Below are 19,646 nucleotides of genomic sequence, written 5' to 3' on the forward strand. Positions count from 1 at the left end.
GATACAGCCAAACCGTGCACTAAGCGCAGTCTCCAATTTTAAGTCACTGGGATTTGCCATGCGATTGTTCCCCGATCGGCACCATCACAGTTTAGTGAATAACCCTCTTGGACATCTCATGCACCTATATATTGGATATATTCTTTAAATCCGGTGTAAAGCTAAAAAAAATTGATAAATGACCCTTCGTATTTATCTATTTCCGTGTAGTAACGCCAAAGTACTACAATAAAAAGCAAAACAATGTTCAAGGAAATACTGCCCATATTATGGCTGTTTTAACTTTACAAGTGTTCGATGTGTTTCTGGACTCTTATTTAGTAACAAAGGAGTGACGGGGTAAGGTGGTATGATGCCTTTTTATAGAACCAACACGTAGTTATGTTACAAGCTTTTGAACCTCTCGGGGTTCTTCATCGGGTATGACAGAAAATTCTGCCATACCTGATAACCCCCAAAGAGGTTCCAAGGCCGCGCTTATAGTGCCGGCGACGTCGCCCGAAAACAAATACATTGCCGCCGCCGCGTGCGCTTATAGTGCACGCGACGGAGCGGAAACTGGAAGCCGGCAAAATGTCATTTTTCAAGGGCTGTCGCGTCACGTGACGGTCCTTGAACAAATCAAATTGCTGGAATCCCGCGACCCCCGCCGCCCGGCGAAACATAATTTTCGCCGGTGGTGACGGGTGGCGTCGCCAACGACGGCACTATAGACCCGGCCTAAAGCTTATAACATAAGCTACTTGTTGGTCTACTAAAATGCATCATACCACCTTACCCCCTCTCACTCCATTGTTACTACATGGTAGAAAGGACCAACACTGCTACCCTTTCTATGAGCTGGGTACGCATGCCGGTGTCCATTTAAATCCGCATTTTGCAAGCTTATTGTGTCTGATATGCATTGTGCTTGTGCCTGTTTGTTGCATGAGGTTTTGCTAAGAGCAGCTGCCTTCCCTCCTCTGCTTTGTACCATCTCACGCCCTCGCCAGCTGCGTCTTCACCCATACAAGAAATCGTGGCGTGCCATGGCAACAAACTCTGTAGCACCGTGTTTTGCCGGTGGCACATGCTACCGACTCAATCACCAGTAAGTGCCAAAGTGGAACTTTTATTTCATATAGCTGTTTGCCAGGGTAGAGGCCACAGTTTAAATTTTTGGTTACATCCTAAATGTCTACAGAGAATGATTGAGTAATCCACAGTGCTTGAAGCTTCCATCTTCTCGTAAGTATGACAGCCAGAGCTGAATAACTATGATGGCGATTAATTGCATTAATGCTTTATTTAAGAAGCCATATTGGCATTGATTTAAGGGAATCTCTGAGAACCACGTTTAAATATTCTTGTAAATGTGCATTCCCAGTTAGATGACCATTTTTACGCATGTTGGCAAGTATGCCAGCTTTTATTGACCCCATCACTACCAAAAGGATTCTGCATTCTTTGTCAGTGTTGTCTGGCCCTTTAGCAGCAAAGGGGTTAAAATGGGTGCAAGGATCGCACAATTGCGAAGTCTCTGCTGTTTTGTTGTTAAATGGATCTGAGGCAAAGCCCAGGACTCGTTAACTGTCCCTTTACAAAACGTACAGATTTTCATCTTCTTAAACCCTTTGAGTAAGACTAAATTCACAGTTTATTTCAACAAGTCCACTTCCATACATTAAATAACTCTAAAGGAACAAAATGTTTGAAGAATTATGTTTAGATATTTAGCTTCAAATCGTACAACTAACGAGCAGAATATTTTGTGGGCAGCGGGGAGTATCCCACGGGCGACGGGCAGGGCGGGGAGTATCCCACGGGCAGGGCGGGGAGTATCCCACGGGCGACGGGCAGGGCGGGGAGTATCCCACGGGCGACGGGCAGGGCGGGGAGTATCCCACGGGCGACGGGCAGGGCGGGGAGTATCCCACGCGCGACGGGCAGGGCGGGGAGTATCCCACGCGCGACGGGCAGGGCGGGGAGTATCCCACGGGCGACTGGCAGGGCGGGGAGAATCTCACGGGCAACGGGCAGGGCGGGGAGAATCCCACGCGCGACGGGCAGGGCGGGGAGTATCCCACGCGCGACGGGCAGGGCGGGGAGTATCCCACGCGCGACGGGCAGGGCGGGGAGTATCCCACGCGCAACGGGCAGGGCGGGGAGTATCCCACGCGCATTTTTTTTTTTCTCCCTGGCTACAGATAAATTGATACAATGCTCAGTGACGGCTGCAACTTTGGACTCCTGCAGCAATCAAAGGCCTAACCTCTCTCCACCTGAGTGTTAACCCTTAGCATAAGTGTGTGCGTATTAAACCTCACCCTTTTTTTTTGCTTCCGTACACACACACACACACACACACACACACACACGTGTACACACACACGTGTACACACACACGTGTACACACACACGTGTACCACGTGTACACACACACGTGTACACACACACGTGTACACACGTACACACACGTACACACACGTACACACACGTACACACACGTACACACACGTACACACACGTACACACACGTACACACACACACGTACACACGTACACACGTACACACACGTAAGGAAGAAATGTGAAATTAAAAAAAATTGTAATGAATGGAGTGTGTATTTAAAGGACCATTTTGTTGTCCTTACAGTAGGGCATATCACCAGCTGATTGCAGGGAAAGTAGAAGCTGGGTGCTCGGCAGTGTGGAAGGAAGGAGCACATTGCCCAGTCACACTGACTTGTACAGATTGCACCTCCGTCACAGCCACTTCCTGTTTCTCCTTTAAGGAGCTTTTACCCAGAGTTCAGAGATTGAGGCGTTTGTGCTTTTTGGGCTGTGACCTCAATTTGTCTGAGGACTTTAAGAGGACTAAAAACAAATTCCTATAGTTAACCCATTCAGTACTAAATTGATGAATCTGTTAACACATAACACTTATTGTTGCAGTATCATACAGGGATTTATTAGAGACAGTCCCTCCTACAACCAGTGGGAACTGATGCCAGTGACCTGTTTATGGGGTTACATCTCGGGGATGGACTGGTAATTTTAACCCATTTCTTACACTTATAAGGATTTTAAAATATATATTTTGTTATTTTTTTAAACATGGTGATCTGAGGTTTGGGAGATGGTTTGATTTCCTCTGGTTTGCTCCCTTTTGTGTGATATCTGTGTTCAGCAAGTGCTTGTTAGCCCGATTCCCCGCTCCCCACCTTCATATCTTTATTGACTCGCTGATCATGACTTTGGTCCAAGGGAATGAAAATCCCCTTCCCATTCAATGTTGTAATTTCCCCAATGTGAAAGCAGAAACATATTTGCCATTAGCGTGGTTCAATTGCCTTAAGGAAACCATTTGGACGGTTTAAAAATACTTACAAAAGAATGGCCGGCTAATTGGCATGGCTCCTTCAACTGAATATAAGCCAAGCTGTCCTTTACCTGTTGCAGCATTGTAAATGGCTGGTCACTAATGAAGCTCATTGTTTTCTATTTGTTCAATTCTAATAACTTTGTCTTTATTATATTGTGTTACTTAAAACCTCTCTTAACAATTCTTCATTCGTTGGTAATTGGCTTTCTGTTGGAGCAGGGGTGCTTAACTCCAGTCCTCAAGCACCACCCCCTCTACTGGTCAGGTTTAAGGATATGCCTGCTTCAGCACAGGTGGCTCAATCAGGTGGGTCTTTGACTGAGCCACCTGTGCTGAAGCAGTGATAGCCTTAAAGCTGCAGACCATGGAATATCCTACATTTGTTTATTTAAAAAAAAAAAAAAACATCCGTTTTGTACCATGAGAAAATACTTGTAGCATTTTATTTTTTGGAACTAATTTCTTTTTTTTTATTTTTTATTATGTATTCTAAAGTAACAAGCATTTTTTAATATGTATTGGGGGGGAGCAGAGGTCTTAATGTGTTTTGTTTGGGGGGGTTGACAGAAGGTGTAAGAGTGAGACGCGTGGGGGGGATGTGAGTGAGACGGAGGGGAGAAAAATACATGGGAAGACGGGGGAGTAGGGGGGCTCGGGAGGTGTGAAATGGGGGGGCTCGTCGGTGTGACAGGGGTGGGGGGATCATTATACCGCCGACGGGGAAAAGAGGGTCCGGAAGTAACTAGTCCTGGGCCCTGAGATGTGTCAGTGGCCCTGCCAAAGATTGTTCACGTCAGGTAATCGCTCATCTTGCTGCACATGTAATGTTTCTAATTGGCTACTTTAGATGCCACCCAGTAGTTGTGTAATTTCTGCGCGTGTGTGTGTGTGTGTGTGTGTGTGTGTGTGTGTGTGTGTGTGTGTGTGTGTGTGTGTGTGTGTGTGTGTGTGTGTGTGTGTGTAGATAAATGATACTGCACTAAAAATTGTAAGCTATCCAACACTAGGCTAAAGCAGAAATGTTACAAGAAGCTAAACCGGAATTTTTTTTTTTTAATGTATGGACCTTTTTGGAACAGAACCTGTATTAACCTTACTCTTGCTGCTGAAGGGAACTTGTGTTGTTGGGCTGCGTCCATCGTGCAGGATATGGCGCGAGCTGCACAGCTTGCGCCGAAACAAACACTAGGACGCCAATGCATATGCACATAGTTCGCATGCACATTTGCTACAGAGAGAGTGGTGCTTCGCGATACAAACAAGTTTGTATTTCCCGCGCGACTCCAGATCAGAGTGCGGAAGCAAGCGCGTTCTACTGTGGACGCAGCCTACGTTCTTGGCCCAGGGGTTGACTACCAATAAATACATTGTGTTGTAAAACGAATGTGCATACATTTTCTACTTCATTATTATACCTGTTTTAATATTTTTAAAGATGTGTGACCGGTCTGTCTGTTTCTGGCCAGTCACTTTACGCAGTGCTCTTTATTTCTGATATTTCCTATGGTAGACAAGTGTTTTTGTTGAGTGAAATTCACCGAATTAACAAAAGATTAGGGAGAAGTCTCCAGAACATATCAATAATATAACAAATGGAAATGTTAGCACTAATCCCCCTGCATGGATCCGGTTCTCTTATATATATATATATATATATATATTTTTTTTTTTTTTGCGGCTTGAATCGGATGGGATCATCCTCATATTCCAGACTTGTTGGCATTCTCTCCTACGTTGTGTGTTTAAAAAATAAATAAATAAAAAATGATGGAGATGAAGATGTATATATTGAACTTCTGTCATGGTGGCCACTGACCATCTTCCTCCCTATGAGCTAAGCAGTAATGGTGCGGTCCTACGTTACTGTCCCTGACTGGCTAACTGCCCGCTTCCTCTATTTAGTGAGCCGTTTATATTCTCAGTGTGTTGGTGCAATGGAGTGGGTTGTATCTTATTTCTGCTGCATGGGCTACTTTTTGTTGTACAAATGGGACGCATTTTGAAGGCCAGTTTAGTAGACTAGTTTTTGACAGGTCTGGAAAACAGAGGGAAATATCTTGGAACGCTTATCTTCCAAAAAGACCACATCTGGTGTGCAAGATAATTTGCAGTGTTTAGGGAAGTTTAAATTCCACCAGAGCTTTGGGGAACAGCTGAGGCAGCCAGAAGAAGCAATTGTGATGTACTGGAATTCAGCAGACAAATGGATATATTCATTTGCATCGTGATGGTGTATTTTTAAGCAGCAAAGAAACTTGTTGAAGTGTGTGAAGTTGCTTAAAGATGCTCCAATGGGATCTGAATTACATTTAAGAGCCTCAGTGACACAAACCTGCAATGGTATACAGCATATTATAGACAGAAAACACAATAATGTGGGTTTGCTCTGTACTTCAAGGTAGGCTGTACAAGCTGTAAGTATGGGATGTTGCTGTTTAAAGGAGCAGTTCCTCCTATTTTTTTTCTTAAGCCTCCATTGTTTTATGCGCCCTCTTCCCGCTCCCCCCCCCCCACCCCCTTCCCCCAAGCGCTACTATTTTCAGCTTCTGAGACACCGTAGTTCCTGAGATACTGGTGAAATGAGTCCTTCAGGTGAAGCAGCAACATCATTGGTTGGGACTTCCAATTGGGTGGCCATTTAAAACCCCATTTTGAAACCAGGAAGCAATACCTATAACCACCAGTAAGTATCTTGGGAACCAGGGAGTCCCAGAGCTGAAAATAGCACAGTTAACCTCCTGGGGTACCTACTCCCCTCTACCTCCCTGGTTCCAATCCTGTACAAAAAGTGTGTGTGTGTCTCAAACAAGCAGAAGGAACGAGGATGAAGCTTGTGTAAGAAGTATGCACTGCAAATCGGTGCCATGTACAAAATGAAAGTATACAGACATTGAAAATTGATTCATTGCTGGTTTTCTGAATGTTTGCACAGTCTGTGCATTCTTCCGGTGGGTGCTCACCCAATTTGGAATGATGGTGATTTTCTAAATGCACGGTTTGGACCTATTCAATAGATATTGCTACACAAATGCAGCTCTGTGGCGTATGAAACATCCCAGATTCTTGGCATTTAAAGAGCTTGTGTTTTCTCATGCACTTTAAAATCACCATGGCAGCATCATTCAGATGTAAGGAAGTCTGCAATTCTCACTTTTTAGCAAACACAATAGTAACTTTTCCGTTTCATAATGACATGAGTTCTGCTGGACTATCTATGGCCATGAATGCAAAACCAGCAGCAAGTTACCAACACGTTCTAAACCCCAATGCTGCAGTAACGTCTACGTCTCACCAACTTTGTTGATCCTCTCTTTGTTCTGTTCAGTGTGTGTAGTTTAAATCTGTACTTTTATGTCTCCAATACGTTTTATTGGGCCTATTGATCACATGCTTCACAACACAAATGGCCCGAGGGGAGAAGATGAGCAATAGAGTGCTCCATTTAGTCAGTGTTCCCTTTTAGCTGTACAGCATATAATAAGTTAGGCTTGAACCTTTGCAAGTTGTCGCTATGAATGGGTTAGGGCTCCCAAATACTGCTACATTGCAAATACTGCTACATTGCATGTCCACACCCAAAATCCTCTGAGACTTCCTAGTTCCATCTGGATAAACCCCATACAACCTTTCTAGCTCTTACACATGTACATAACATAATGCAAATTTCAGGCAAGCGACCCGATGATTTGTAGAATGTAATGCTGATTAAGCATCTGGTTTTTTTTAATGCTTAAAAGTAAAACAAAGTAATTTATAAGGTTTCCAGATTTCTTTTCTTTTACATCCATAAATGTTGCTAGAACTATTTAGTCTCCACTCTCAATTTCCCCTGCTAATGTGTTTATGCCATTATGCTGTTGTGTTTATGCCATTGCACCCCCTGGAAACCTTATCTCCTTACAACCTTAAAATGTAACATGTCCTGGAATCTGCTCATAAATAGATTTCTTTTGATTTTATATAACATGACTGGGTAGCAGAGATGTTGTATGTGATGGAGAGCGTGACTAACGGACACTTGTGAATTATATAGATATATTCTATAGCATGTTGTATCCTGTCGGCTCTATACAAAAATGCAACAAGATCATTGATGTATAATGCAAACATGAAATCTATCTGTAGCACAGGGGAGCGCAACCTTGAGGGGCGCAAGATGTTCCTGGGGGGTGTGGCGGTTGGAGGCCCCGCGCTCTTCCCCCAAGGCATTTAAATTAAATGCCTGGGGATTGATTGCGTGAGGCCTCTGCAACTTCCCTTGTTTTCGGCAGCGTGACGTCAAATGACGCTTTGGGGGTCACGGTGCCATGGCAATGTGACGTCACTTGACGCCGGAGACAGGGTAAGGAGGGGAGCGAGCAGGCAGGGGGAAAAGTTTGTGCACCACTAGTCTAGCAGTGTTTTTCAACCACGATTCCTAGATTCCCCAGGGATCCCTAAAGGGTTCCCTGCAATTATCTGGTCATTTGAAAATGGTATCATATACAGAAAAAATTACAATGCATTTGATCTCAGACGTGCTTTTAGAGAGGGTTGGGGTTCATTACAATGCATTTGATCTCAAGAGTTGCTATTCCCCGGAAGGGAATGTAATTGTTACAGGGCTCAGAGAAAGGGGGCGGCCGATGAAATTGGTGGGGCATTTTAGTAGTTCAATAGACAGCAGCTGCACAGTTGGGATGTATTCATTCTCTGGCATGTTGTAAGCATGCGAACAATTTTCTGACATGTTGTAAGCATGTGAATAATAGGCCCAATAAAAGCATTTGAGACTGTAAAGCCCAGATACAAACACTTTAACCGAACAAAGAAAGAATCCACAAAGTTGTTGAGAAGCAGACTTTGCTGCAGCATTGTGTTGGTAACTTGCTGCTGGTTTTGCATTCATGGCCATAGCCCAGCAGCACTCGTCATTATTATGAAACTGAAAGTTACTATTGTGTTTGATAAAAAGTGAGAATTGCAGACTTTCTTGCATCTGAATTATGCTGCCAAGGTGATTTTTATACTTTGCTTCTTTAGCTGCACTTTTCTCCAATAGACAGTTACCCCTATTTATTTTATTAAGTCCCAACTTAATTTTTTTTAGCAGGGGGTTTCCGGTGTTGAACCATGTTTATTTCAGCTCTGTGGACCCCCTGGTCCTTGAGATACATTCCTGGGAAGGTGCTGCTGATACTGTTCCCTCCAGGGGAAACAGAATACAGCTTTTACATTTCCCTTGTGGCAAAAAGCACGGGTGATGCATGTGATTTAAACCTCCATGAAGTACCGGTGCAACACCAATCTAGTGTCACGGGCTGGTAAATCACAACGATGGCCTTTACATAACTATTGTCATCACACACGGCTGGTTCAGAGTTGCAGCTAAACTATATTTAGGGAAGTAGTTCTGTATCCCACACATGAATCTGCAAGTGAAGCACCTTTTTAAATCCTGCATGCAGCTAGTACAGAGTGTTTTCATTTCTAAATCTCTGGGTCCGGTTTCTCTGCAACGGGTGTCCTTGTCACGTTTTGAAGTAGATAAATTGGAAACCATTTGCATGAATTCCTTGTTCTTAAGATATAAGGGTATTCAGTGTGCTAGATATGTTTAAGGAATTCTCAAATTCTGGCTAAATGTACACGGATTGTTTTGGTAAGTGAATTTTAGATTGACACCTATAAATAGCTTTGTAATGTACAGTAGGTATGCTGTGTGTTCATTTGAAGTATGTCAGAGTTTCAATGGAATACAGTGTGGTCTTTGTCTACATATAACAAAGATTAACTCACAATAAAAGTGAGTGCTTACACTGACAGCATATAACAATGAGTAAATGGTGATAGGCATAGTGCTTTGTACAGATGCGACATATGCTGATTGAAAGGAATGCAGCAGCATATTGCGTGGCATTTCATTGCAGGCCCATCTGGAAGCATGAGGTCTTCAATAGCTCAAAAACAGGAGTCTGTGTGGTATTCTTTGGGGGTAAATCCCTTTTCCGTATAATGGAGTTTTTTCCGTATGTGTGTAAAGGATTCTTCGTATTTATCACTTTCTCCTAAAAGTCGTGACGTGCATTGAAAAATAATCCTTTCTATGCCACTCATATAAAGAGTAAACAATTTACTTTGTCTTGATGAATATACCAGCTGCTTTATCAAATGGTAACAAACCTAACAGATTTGCTTCCTGTGTACCATGTGTGGGATCGGTGTCCTTCAGCGTACAATATAATGGAACTAAAAACAGAAAACATGAATGGGATTTTAGAGGTAGCTTCTTTAATTTTTACACTATAATCTATATATAATTTAGTTTTTGTCTTCTGTGTTTTCAGATGTGGCTCTAATGGATTTACAATGCCAGAACTTTGTATTGATGGAAAACACATCAGGACATCCTAAACGTACCTGAGGAAGGAGACTGTTGTTTTTGGATGCCCTGAACATCGTTTAAGTTGACCAGTATTTAAGCCGAGCTGCAAAGAACCTTCCGTTGCAAAAGAACATCTTAAGTAGTGTGACCAGGCAACCCTCCTCCATATTATATATCCTACAGAAGTCCTTTTGTGAGTTGACCTTTCTCTTCTGCCACTTGCCATAGATCTGGCCAACATGTCTACCTCCTCGTTGCGCCGTCAGATGAAAAACATAGTCCATAATTACTCTGAGGCAGAGATCAAAGTGAGAGAGGCCACATCCAATGACCCGTGGGGCCCATCCAGCTCTCTTATGTCTGAAATCGCAGACCTTACCTACAATGTGGTGGCCTTCTCTGAAATCATGAGCATGATATGGAAGCGACTGAATGACCATGGGAAGAACTGGCGACATGTCTATAAAGTAAGGCTGCATTCACTTCTCATGCCTTTATGCTCTTCTATATTTAGATTATGAATGCTTCTAATATTACATTTTGAAGGTTTGTGTAAAGCAGACATTCTATATATTGTACTCTGTATGGCAACTGGTTTTTTTTGGGCTGTGATTTGTCCTATTTAAGTGTCTAAGTGTGCACCGTAACCCCTTAACCCTTTAAATATTGACTTTAGTTTTAGAGGTTGAGGCATCTGTAATTCTAATGAAATTAAGGCTAGTAGGACTGACTGATGGTTTTACAACTCTTTCCGACAAACCTTCCTCATTGGCTTTCTTGCTGTTTTGGTAGTTTTGATGTTGGAGTGGGACTGGTATAGGTTTCCTGATTGGGCAGCAAAGAGACGCCAATATTTTCCTCATTTCAATAGAGGACTTGAGTGGTATCATAGAAAGGTATTTAAACGGGCAGACCAACCTAGCATGCAAAGTTGTTTTTTCAAACACTTGTTTATTCATATCTGCTTCATTAGAAAGGCAGTCCTTCGAGCATGAATCGTCGTCTATGCGGAAAAATTAATTCATTTTATTTTCTTTTTTCTGCGAATCCATTGAATTCAAAATCTTGTTTGGACATTTTTTTTTTTTTCCACTTCATCGGTCAAGCCAATGAAAGCAGAATTATTAGATCAAACAAAACAACAAAGGGGAAAAGTCAGGATCAACAACTTACCCGTGTATACAAAAGTTTATAAATAGTCGCATTTCGAAAGGTTTGGTAAAGATAGACTATCCAAAGCATTTGGTTACTATGGAAACATTAAAGAAATCGTAAAAAAACAACCTTTTTTTTGTGTTTCATTTTAAATGGTGTCAACCACATTACATGTACCAGTGAAATGTTGCTGCGATGACTTCACTTTGGTCTTAGAAAGGGTTGTAGTTGGAAATGCCGGTCACCTAGGAAGCGGTACAAAAATCAGATTAAAAATAAAACAGTGGTCATTTGAGAATAACTTTTTTTTTTTTTATTTTTTTTTTTTTACAAATTAACAATGACAAACTGCTTTTTTTTTTTTAATAAAAATCTAAAGTGGAGTAAATGGCTGAGTGTTCATTGTTTCTTAGCTGTGACAACGTCCTGAACCTACAAGAGAATAAGCTTCCAATCACATTGTTCCCTCCTTCAAATGACACTATACTCCAAATGTGCACATTCAGAGGTCCTGAATTATCCAAGGTCAAAATGATGCTGAAGAATTACTAGTGCAGTGTGACAAAGCAAAACACATAGTTTGAAGAGGCTCTCTGGAGCTGAATCATGTTCATTTCGGCTGTGGGGACCCCCTGCTTCTGGAGATTGTTACCTGTGACTTAGGTGCTGGTAGCAGCTCTCCTTGGCAGGGTCCACAATGTCTGCTGCTCAGAGCTCTCAGGCACTGTGGGCCAATAGGTGGGAAGCTGTTTGGTGAGGCTTCCATGTGACACTGTACAGTAGCTTCAAACCTGAAATCCCTGCTTGCTGATCCAGATCAGTTACCGGCACCTATTTCGGAGGCAAGTATCTTTGGAAGGAAGAGGTCCACTGAGCTGAAATTAACGGGGTTCAGCTCAAGAGAACCCCTGCTTTAATTCTCTATTTAATATTAAAAAATAATAATAATAATAATTGCTTGCTGGGATTGCCTTTTTAAGGAAATGTGTATGCTCTTTTTAATTCATAGTGGGTGATTCTCTAAGATCCTTGCAGGATAACACAGCCAATCTAGCGTAACTGCTATTGATTTGAATGTCAGTTACCGGTGTATTAAGTATGTTAACCCGCAAAGGACCTTAGTGCCTTGGATAATAGTGCGGCTGTAAATTTGATGTTGATCACATGTACTCTTAATGGCTCAAATTTACATATTAATGTATATCCTGCTTGTGTGTCAATTTTTCAAAGCACAGAAACATATGTTTACTAATTCAATCCGCACCAAAGCAGACAACGGATCCTGTTCAAGCCCTTTTAAAGCGATAGTGTTTAGGATCAGCCTTTTTATACTAACATTTCTTAATGCGTGTATATTTATTGCTACAAAAATAAAATGTTGTTCCTGGTGTATGTACCTAACTAGCCCAAAGCCCCTGTCTCACTCTTTTATCGTTGATTCTCAGGCTTTTAAACATGTGCTTAATTCTGTAACTAATAGGTTTCCCTCCTTGGTTTCCCTATAGGCCATGACTCTAATGGAATACTTAATTAAGACTGGCTCAGAGCGGGTAGCACAGCAGTGCAAAGAAAACATATACGCTATTCAAACATTGAAAGATTTCCAGTATGTGGACAGAGATGGGAAAGACCAGGGAGTGAATGTCCGAGAAAAAGCTAAACAGTTAGTGTCTCTACTGAAGGACGATGAGAGACTCAAAGAAGAAAGAACACATGCCCTAAAGACCAAGGAGAAGCTGGCACAGACCTCAACATGTAAGGTCATCTTGGTTCTCTGTCGTATGCAGAGTGGCAGGGGGGAGCATGTCTAAACTAGAGCTCTGCTATTATTTATTTAATTATCTATTAAATAGTACACAACTGCTAGTTCTTTTTTCAAAGTCCAAAGTTGTATATTTTAGTTTTTGTTAGTTAGTTCTGTTTTTTTCTGTGGTCACCCTCATTTTAAGAGTTGCCCACAACGTGTTGCTTGTTACATGCAAAAGGCCCCATTTGGAACTGTGGAAATACTTATGAGGTGTTTGTGACAAAGGAGGGGGCGGTGGCAGTTTTAGAGAATTTGAAACACTTGCAGTCTCAAACTGAATCTGAGTGCCTCTGAAAAGAATCGGGTTACATTTTAGCGAATCGTTCAGGTTGGTCATCTCTCCAGTCTGCAACTGGAATTGTGGAGTGGTGTGCGATAAGACAACCTGTAGAAATGTGTAAATACTTACATGCCTGACCTGCCCTCTGTTTATCTGAGGTATCTATGCTTGGATCCTTTTTATTCCACCCACATGCCTTATCAGTTTATTAGTTATGAGTGGCTACAGACCTTTGTACCTTTTTTAAACAGAGCCTACTTTGTCCGTAAATTGCACTTCCAAAAGGCATTACTCAGACACATGGGAGACTCTCTGCCTGAATTCCCACAGCTTCTGATGGAACAAAAAGGACCTTGAATGTAATTTTGCAATGAGCTGTGCAGTTATGCCATTAAACTCGCCATTCTTGTCAGGTCACATTAAATCCACTTTGGTACTCTGGCGTCAGTCAGGACTCTCTCAGTGTTGGCGCGGAGACATTTCATGTTTGTCAATCCAATGTTGGCTATGATCTTGATAAGACCCGCTTAGACACTCAAAGGGAGTGACAGTGAGTTATGTCCCTAATTACATTTCCTCTGTAAATGATTTAAGAAATTGGGAAATACACAAAAAAAAGCTTGAACTGTTAAACTAGTAACACTGCAGCTGTAGGATCTTTTAATACATTGAAAGTAAATAGTAGACATTTATAGGAGTAACCCTGAAATAAATATCAAATTGATATTGTAAAGAAAATATTCTAACTGGGGAATGACGCCTTTGTTGCTGATAAAGGTTCTTTAATCTCTTAATATTGGCATTTGGGTTTACTTGTACAGCTGCAAAATTGCTCTAAATTGATCAGACCCTTGTATCCAAAATCATGTAAGATCTTGATGTTATGAACAGTCTATTTATGAAGAACCCTCCATGCATCTTTGTAAGGTACCATTACTTGCAAAAAGAATGTGCTTCAACAGACAAATAAAATGATTAACTTTTGGCAAACCGGCTGTTACAGCAGCAGTTCAAGCAATATCCTACATGTGTTTTGTTTTTTTTTTTAAATGGGTTCTGTACTATGAGAAAATACTTGTAGCATTAAAAAAAAATGTTTTAAAGATATTGCACTCTCTAGCAGTGCACCAATTGAATCTAGTAACTGTCCAGTCAATCATATTCCAGGGCTACATTGCCCACAATGCTGGGCAGGAACTGCATTAAATAACCCGGAGCAAGCGATCGATTACAGGAGAACGGATCGATCTGCGGCTCAGCTAATCACTTGTCAGTGTGCCGATTGTATTGATGCACATATTGAATGAATGGGATTTTTTTTTTTTTAAATGGCAGCTTGAACTGCAGCTTTAACAAAATTTGTTTGCATCATTTACAAGCAAATCTGACCTTTGTGAAGGTCAGCTTTTCTAAACTGCATCATCTCAAAGTACTGGGGTAAAGCATTTGTAAAAGGAAGTGAATAATCTTGAGTCTTATCGCACAAACAAGTTCATGGTCTTCCAGTTGGAAAACTATTCATTTGTGTTTATGGTGATGTTATCTGACTAATGAAGCCAGTTTAAGTTGTGTAAGATTTTTGTAAGGGTATACAACCTTTTAGCAATGCAGTCACATGTAGACCCAAATGAAACTAATTACATCAATATGTGACGAGTACTGTAGGTGTTGTACTCTTAGAAAAAATCGGATACGAATTTAGAATATTTGACACTACATTTTTGAAAGTTTGGAAATATTCCATTGTATTTATTGGAAAACAGGAACGAAGAATGGGTGGGTAACTGAGAATCTCCCTCTGGTATAAGGTAGTAATATTACTCTACATGTCTCCTGCATGTCACATTACCAACTAGAAAAGAGCAGGGACAGATCAAGCATAATCCGTGCAGTATTCCTGCTACATTTATGTATGAGTCATGACTCATTAACTACATAGTAGCATGTGGCTTATATTATAGGGTCCTTGCAATTTGCTGTACATTTAGAAATTAGGCTATTGGCCTCGACGTCAAAGGCAAACAAACAAATCTTAAATCTGCAGACCAAGCAATATCGTACATGTGTGTTTTTTTTAAATCAGTCCTGTACTATGAGAAAATACTTGTAGTATTTTTAAAAAAAAACTAAGTTAAATGTGTTATGTATTATAATGTAAAAGCATTTTTTGTTTCAATAGCAACCATTTACAAAGTCACATTCCCTTACTCTTCTGAAACAGGATCAGACACACCCCTTTCAATAGACACATCAATGTGCTGCTAAATGTTACTGATATAGTTATTGGCTTTCGTTGTAAAAGTACATTACGTATAAAACAAACATGAACTTTACCACTCATTATTGGAATTCCTGCTTTAGTGAGCCTCGCCTGTGCATTATGACCTTTACCCCCTGATTTCCATCAATCTAATCTCAGAATCTTCAACTGCTGATGCAACCAGCCAGCAAATCAATGGATACTGAAATGGCTTGGGGGCCCCGGGCAGACAGGGGTCCCCCTGAATTCTTTTGGAACTGGCAGTGCTCAATATTACAAAGCTATTGGGCGGTATATCAATCAAATTCTTTATATTTATGGACTGTGCAATCCAAGCAGAGGCTGATTTACAAGTGAATGGGAAATTGCACATTTTTTCAAATGTATTGCACCTTCCAGTGACCATAATAAGAGAGTGCCATACTTTATCCATTTGTCCATGTGTTTTGAATGAAGGAAAACATTGACTTAACATGTACTATATTTAAGTAATAATCCCAGAACGAGCCATTACTGGCCAATAATGCCCTGGCCGGTAGAGTTGAAGGCCAGAGGTGAAGCCGAGGGACTTATTGGCCAGTAATGTCCTGTTCTGAGGGGATTATTACTATTATAAGCTAAATGTAGGCTTTATTTTTTTTATAAAAAAATATAGACACTTTTCTAACCATATTGATTTTTATCAGCATGATTGTCTACATTATTTTGCTTTTACTGCACAGTTTATTAAAAGGAAATTGTACATACACACAGCTCCCCTCTATATGCACACTCTGCAGCCCTCCTCCACCCTCAACAGTCACAAAACACACACTGAAGACACATATCAAACAGAGCAGACCCCCTCTACACCCACACACTGCAGCCCCCTGTAAACCCACAAAACTGTAGACACACATACCAACACACTGCAGCCCTCCTCCACCCTCTACACCCACTGACACACACACTGAAGCCCCCCTCTAAACCCCAAAAACACACTGCAGACACACACACACCAACAAAACAGACTGCTGCCCCCTGTACATCCACAAAACACCCCAGCAGCCCTCGTATATATAATATAATATATAAGTGGGATCACTAAGGCCAAGTTCAGGGTGGATGCTACGCAACTTCGGGTTGTTCGGTGGGAGTTTTTAAACTGAAAACTCCACCGGTGGTAAAGTGCAGCGTTGACGCTGCTACATTTTGCCGCTACAACCCAAAATGATATTTTGGGCTACAGTCACGTTAGCTGGTTCAGCGAACCAGCTCCGTGCCACATTCGCCACGCCGCGACCGAACTCCTGCAGCTAAGTCACAGATCGCTGAGGTTGCAGGAGCACGCGGCGGAGGCGCGCACGGAAGCTTGCACCCGTACCATCCACCCTGAACTCAGCCTAACACAGCAAAGGGGTAAGACAATTAAAAAAAACATCTATCTATCTGCAAAGGGAATAATGTAACATAATTACACAATGACACAGTATGTAAATTATTAATCTTTACAAGTCTTATCATGGAGAAAAAAATGAACCCATGGCTTATTAGATCAATACGGGGCCTGATAATAAACCTACTATATGCAAATATTTTAATGTCATACTTACTATATGCATGAATCAAATATTTGTATTATGAGAAGCAATTTATCAGCAATACATCTTTAGATTCTTCTGGCGCTGTTCCCTGCGCACTATCCAGTAGTCCTCCTTTGCAGAGTTTCCCCAAGTTTTCGTTTCGTTGCCCCCTTGAATCTGAGAGGAATTGCACTAGCACTGAAGTGGTTAAATAACATGGTGACATCACCCAATCAAAAAATGTGCATTATACAACACAAAACAATCCGACTTCTTGATGAATCGCATATTCTAATATCTTTAACTGCTATAACTTCTTGGGTTCACACAGCATCTTCTGCATCGTCAACGGTGAACCCAGCCCCACCAGAAGCAGAGCAGGCCTGGCCTCAGAGCAGCGGAGAGGAAGAACTGCAGCTCCAGCTGGCTCTGGCCATGAGCAAAGAAGAAGCGGAGCAGGTAAGAGCAAAGGTAAATTCCGAGGGGGGGATCCTGGGATAGTGCTTTCTCAATGGTACCAATGAATCTGTGTTCATATTTTGTTGTTCTTCATTTGAGGCAAATTGGTAACGTTATTGGAAAACTTGCATAAAGTATTTTCTGGTGAAGAAATGTTACTTTCGGACAACTGACTGGATCTTCGCCGAGACAGTTTCACGTCTTGGCAGACAGCAAAAATCGTCAGCGCTGCCCATTTTAAAGTGGGTATTTGTGTGGTTTGTATATCGGTCATTTTTACATATTGGTTTTACATGTGTGATATGCCTTGGTGTAGAATGGAATTCTAATTGTCTGGGAGGAGACCCAACTCTCACTGACATCGTCAAACGTTTGGGTGCTGATTTGGGTTAGGACACTGTTACCAATGCATGGATATTCTGCGAACCCTTTTAGTTGTACATACCTAAAAAGCAAACATAAAATCAAATACTGTTCAATAGTTGATAGAAAATATTGCTCCGACAGTGCTTTATCTGAATAATTGGATTATTTAAAACCGGTGTACTTTTTAATGCCCAGAATACATTTTAGGATTGGTACTTATAGAGGAAGGGGTTTTTACAGTATCTGAATTTGAAAGACGTGCTTTACAATGTGTAAAAAATATATACTATCCTCTTCAATTTCATTATTTTTCTTCCTACAATAAAACGAAGTCTGTCCTTTTACGGTTGCCATTGTTTCCTGAAAGAGGTGGCAGTGCGGAACCAAATGACAGGAAGTAAATCTGTTTTTGCCATCAATAAATCCAAATGTGGATTTATTGGTCCTTTCTGCTTCAATAATATTTACTTATGCTTTATACCTGTCAAGCCTACTCTGTATGTAGTATATGTACATAAGTTATATAAAATAACATTCTTGAAGGTTACAGGTTCCCTCTAGGACACACACAAAGTAGACCTCTACTCGCCAGTTCATAATGCAATTCTCCATTTAATATGACAGCCAAGAACAGTGGAAAGATGTTTCAGGTCCAATATGACCTTTCATCCATATGAGCCTTGAAACGTTGCCTTTCCACTGTGATTGGCTGTCACATTGGATGGGGAATTGCATTATAAGCTTGTGAGTAGGGCTCTACTATGTATCTCTGTCTTAGAGGGGACCTGTACATTGATGAATTTGTTTGTCTATGTTGTGTTGGCTGCACAAGCCGGATTCTCCTCCTCGCCTAAAACCGTTTCCCCGCACTTTGGAACTGCACCATAAGTTTTATATAAGAAATCTCTATATTAAATCCATATCGCTTTTATGCACTTCAAATGTTTTATTTGCAGACAATAACCATAGCTACAGTGGAAGGTTACAAACTCTAAAGCTAAAGTGGTTTCCAATCAAAGAACAGATTTGATTTCCCTGCACTAGGCTCCCTTATCACTCCACAGCTTTTGTTGGTCTCGGGGTTTATTCATAGCTATTGTCCCCAAAATGAGAGAAATTGCAGTCTCTCTTTCAATTCCTGTTTTGGACCAGTTGAAAGAACCTTCTCTTACCTTCCTTTCCTGACACTTTTCATTCCTTCCCCCCCCCCATTTTCTAGCACGTGCCCTTTTTTTGCAGATACATGGTGTTTGATGTTTCTCTATTTGTTTCACAGTTTTATTAATTTGGTGTTTTTATTGGTTTTAAGGCCTCAGTATCCCAGCTTCAGCCCTTATAATCTCTTTAGCGATTCATGGACTCAACGTTATTAACTAAAACAAATACATTGGTTTAGGTACAGATTAGAATCATCATATTTCAATGGTTTGTCTGTTCCCTGCATTCAGATATTAAAATGAAATTAATTTGACATAAACTGCCCTATCAGTGCCTGGGGAGATCTGTGGACTCCCCTAACACGGAAGGCATGAACAGATGAGTTAACGCTATTTATTGTTCATACCAGGAATTGTTGCTTCAATTACCATTTTTCTAGTTTGGGAAGAATTCAAAGTAAATTCTGATTCCGTTCATTGCTTCTCAAATTATTCGCCTAACTAAACCTGTTTTGCAGGGATATCTGTTGATTAGGTCAGTGTTTTTCAACAGGGTTGTCCTATAAACCCTTGCGTTTCCTGGACTTCCTTAAATGGTTCCCTGTCATTTTCAGGTAATTTGACAATTGAACCAAGCACATAAGAATTTACAATGCATCTGATCTCAGACGCGCTATTAGAGAGGGTTGGGGTTCATTACAGTGCATCTGATCTCAGACGTGCTATTGGAGAGGGTTCGGGTACCGCAGAATTTCACAATATAATGATGGGATTCCTTAACAACAACAAAAATAAACACGATTAGGTCTTCATTATAAGCTCCTCACTGAGGGCTGAAGCTCTGCTATACATGGCTGTATATGGTCTTTTAT

General features: G+C 41.2%; 1 protein-coding gene across 10 annotated transcripts in view; it reads left to right on the top strand.

Moving 5' to 3' along the window:
* EPN1 (epsin 1) overlaps positions 1-19,646 on the top strand; it is a 65,077-nt gene that overhangs the window by 31,041 nt on the left and 14,390 nt on the right. For 7 of the 10 annotated variants that reach the window (XM_075605258.1, XM_075605257.1, XM_075605262.1 and 4 more), the window contains 3 exons: positions 9,691-10,195; positions 12,389-12,638; positions 17,124-17,263. In XM_075605258.1, the coding sequence (XP_075461373.1) occupies positions 9,968-10,195; positions 12,389-12,638; positions 17,124-17,263 (618 nt within the window). In that variant the 5' untranslated portion in view covers positions 9,691-9,967. The remainder of the gene's footprint in view (positions 1-9,690; positions 10,196-12,388; positions 12,639-17,123; positions 17,264-19,646) is intronic. The other 3 variants (XM_075605261.1, XM_075605264.1, XM_075605267.1) reach the window with 1 other exon arrangement.

The sequence above is a fragment of the Ascaphus truei genome, chromosome 6 (assembly GCF_040206685.1).
Source record: "Ascaphus truei isolate aAscTru1 chromosome 6, aAscTru1.hap1, whole genome shotgun sequence".
NCBI classification, from domain to species: Eukaryota; Metazoa; Chordata; class Amphibia; order Anura; family Ascaphidae; genus Ascaphus; species Ascaphus truei.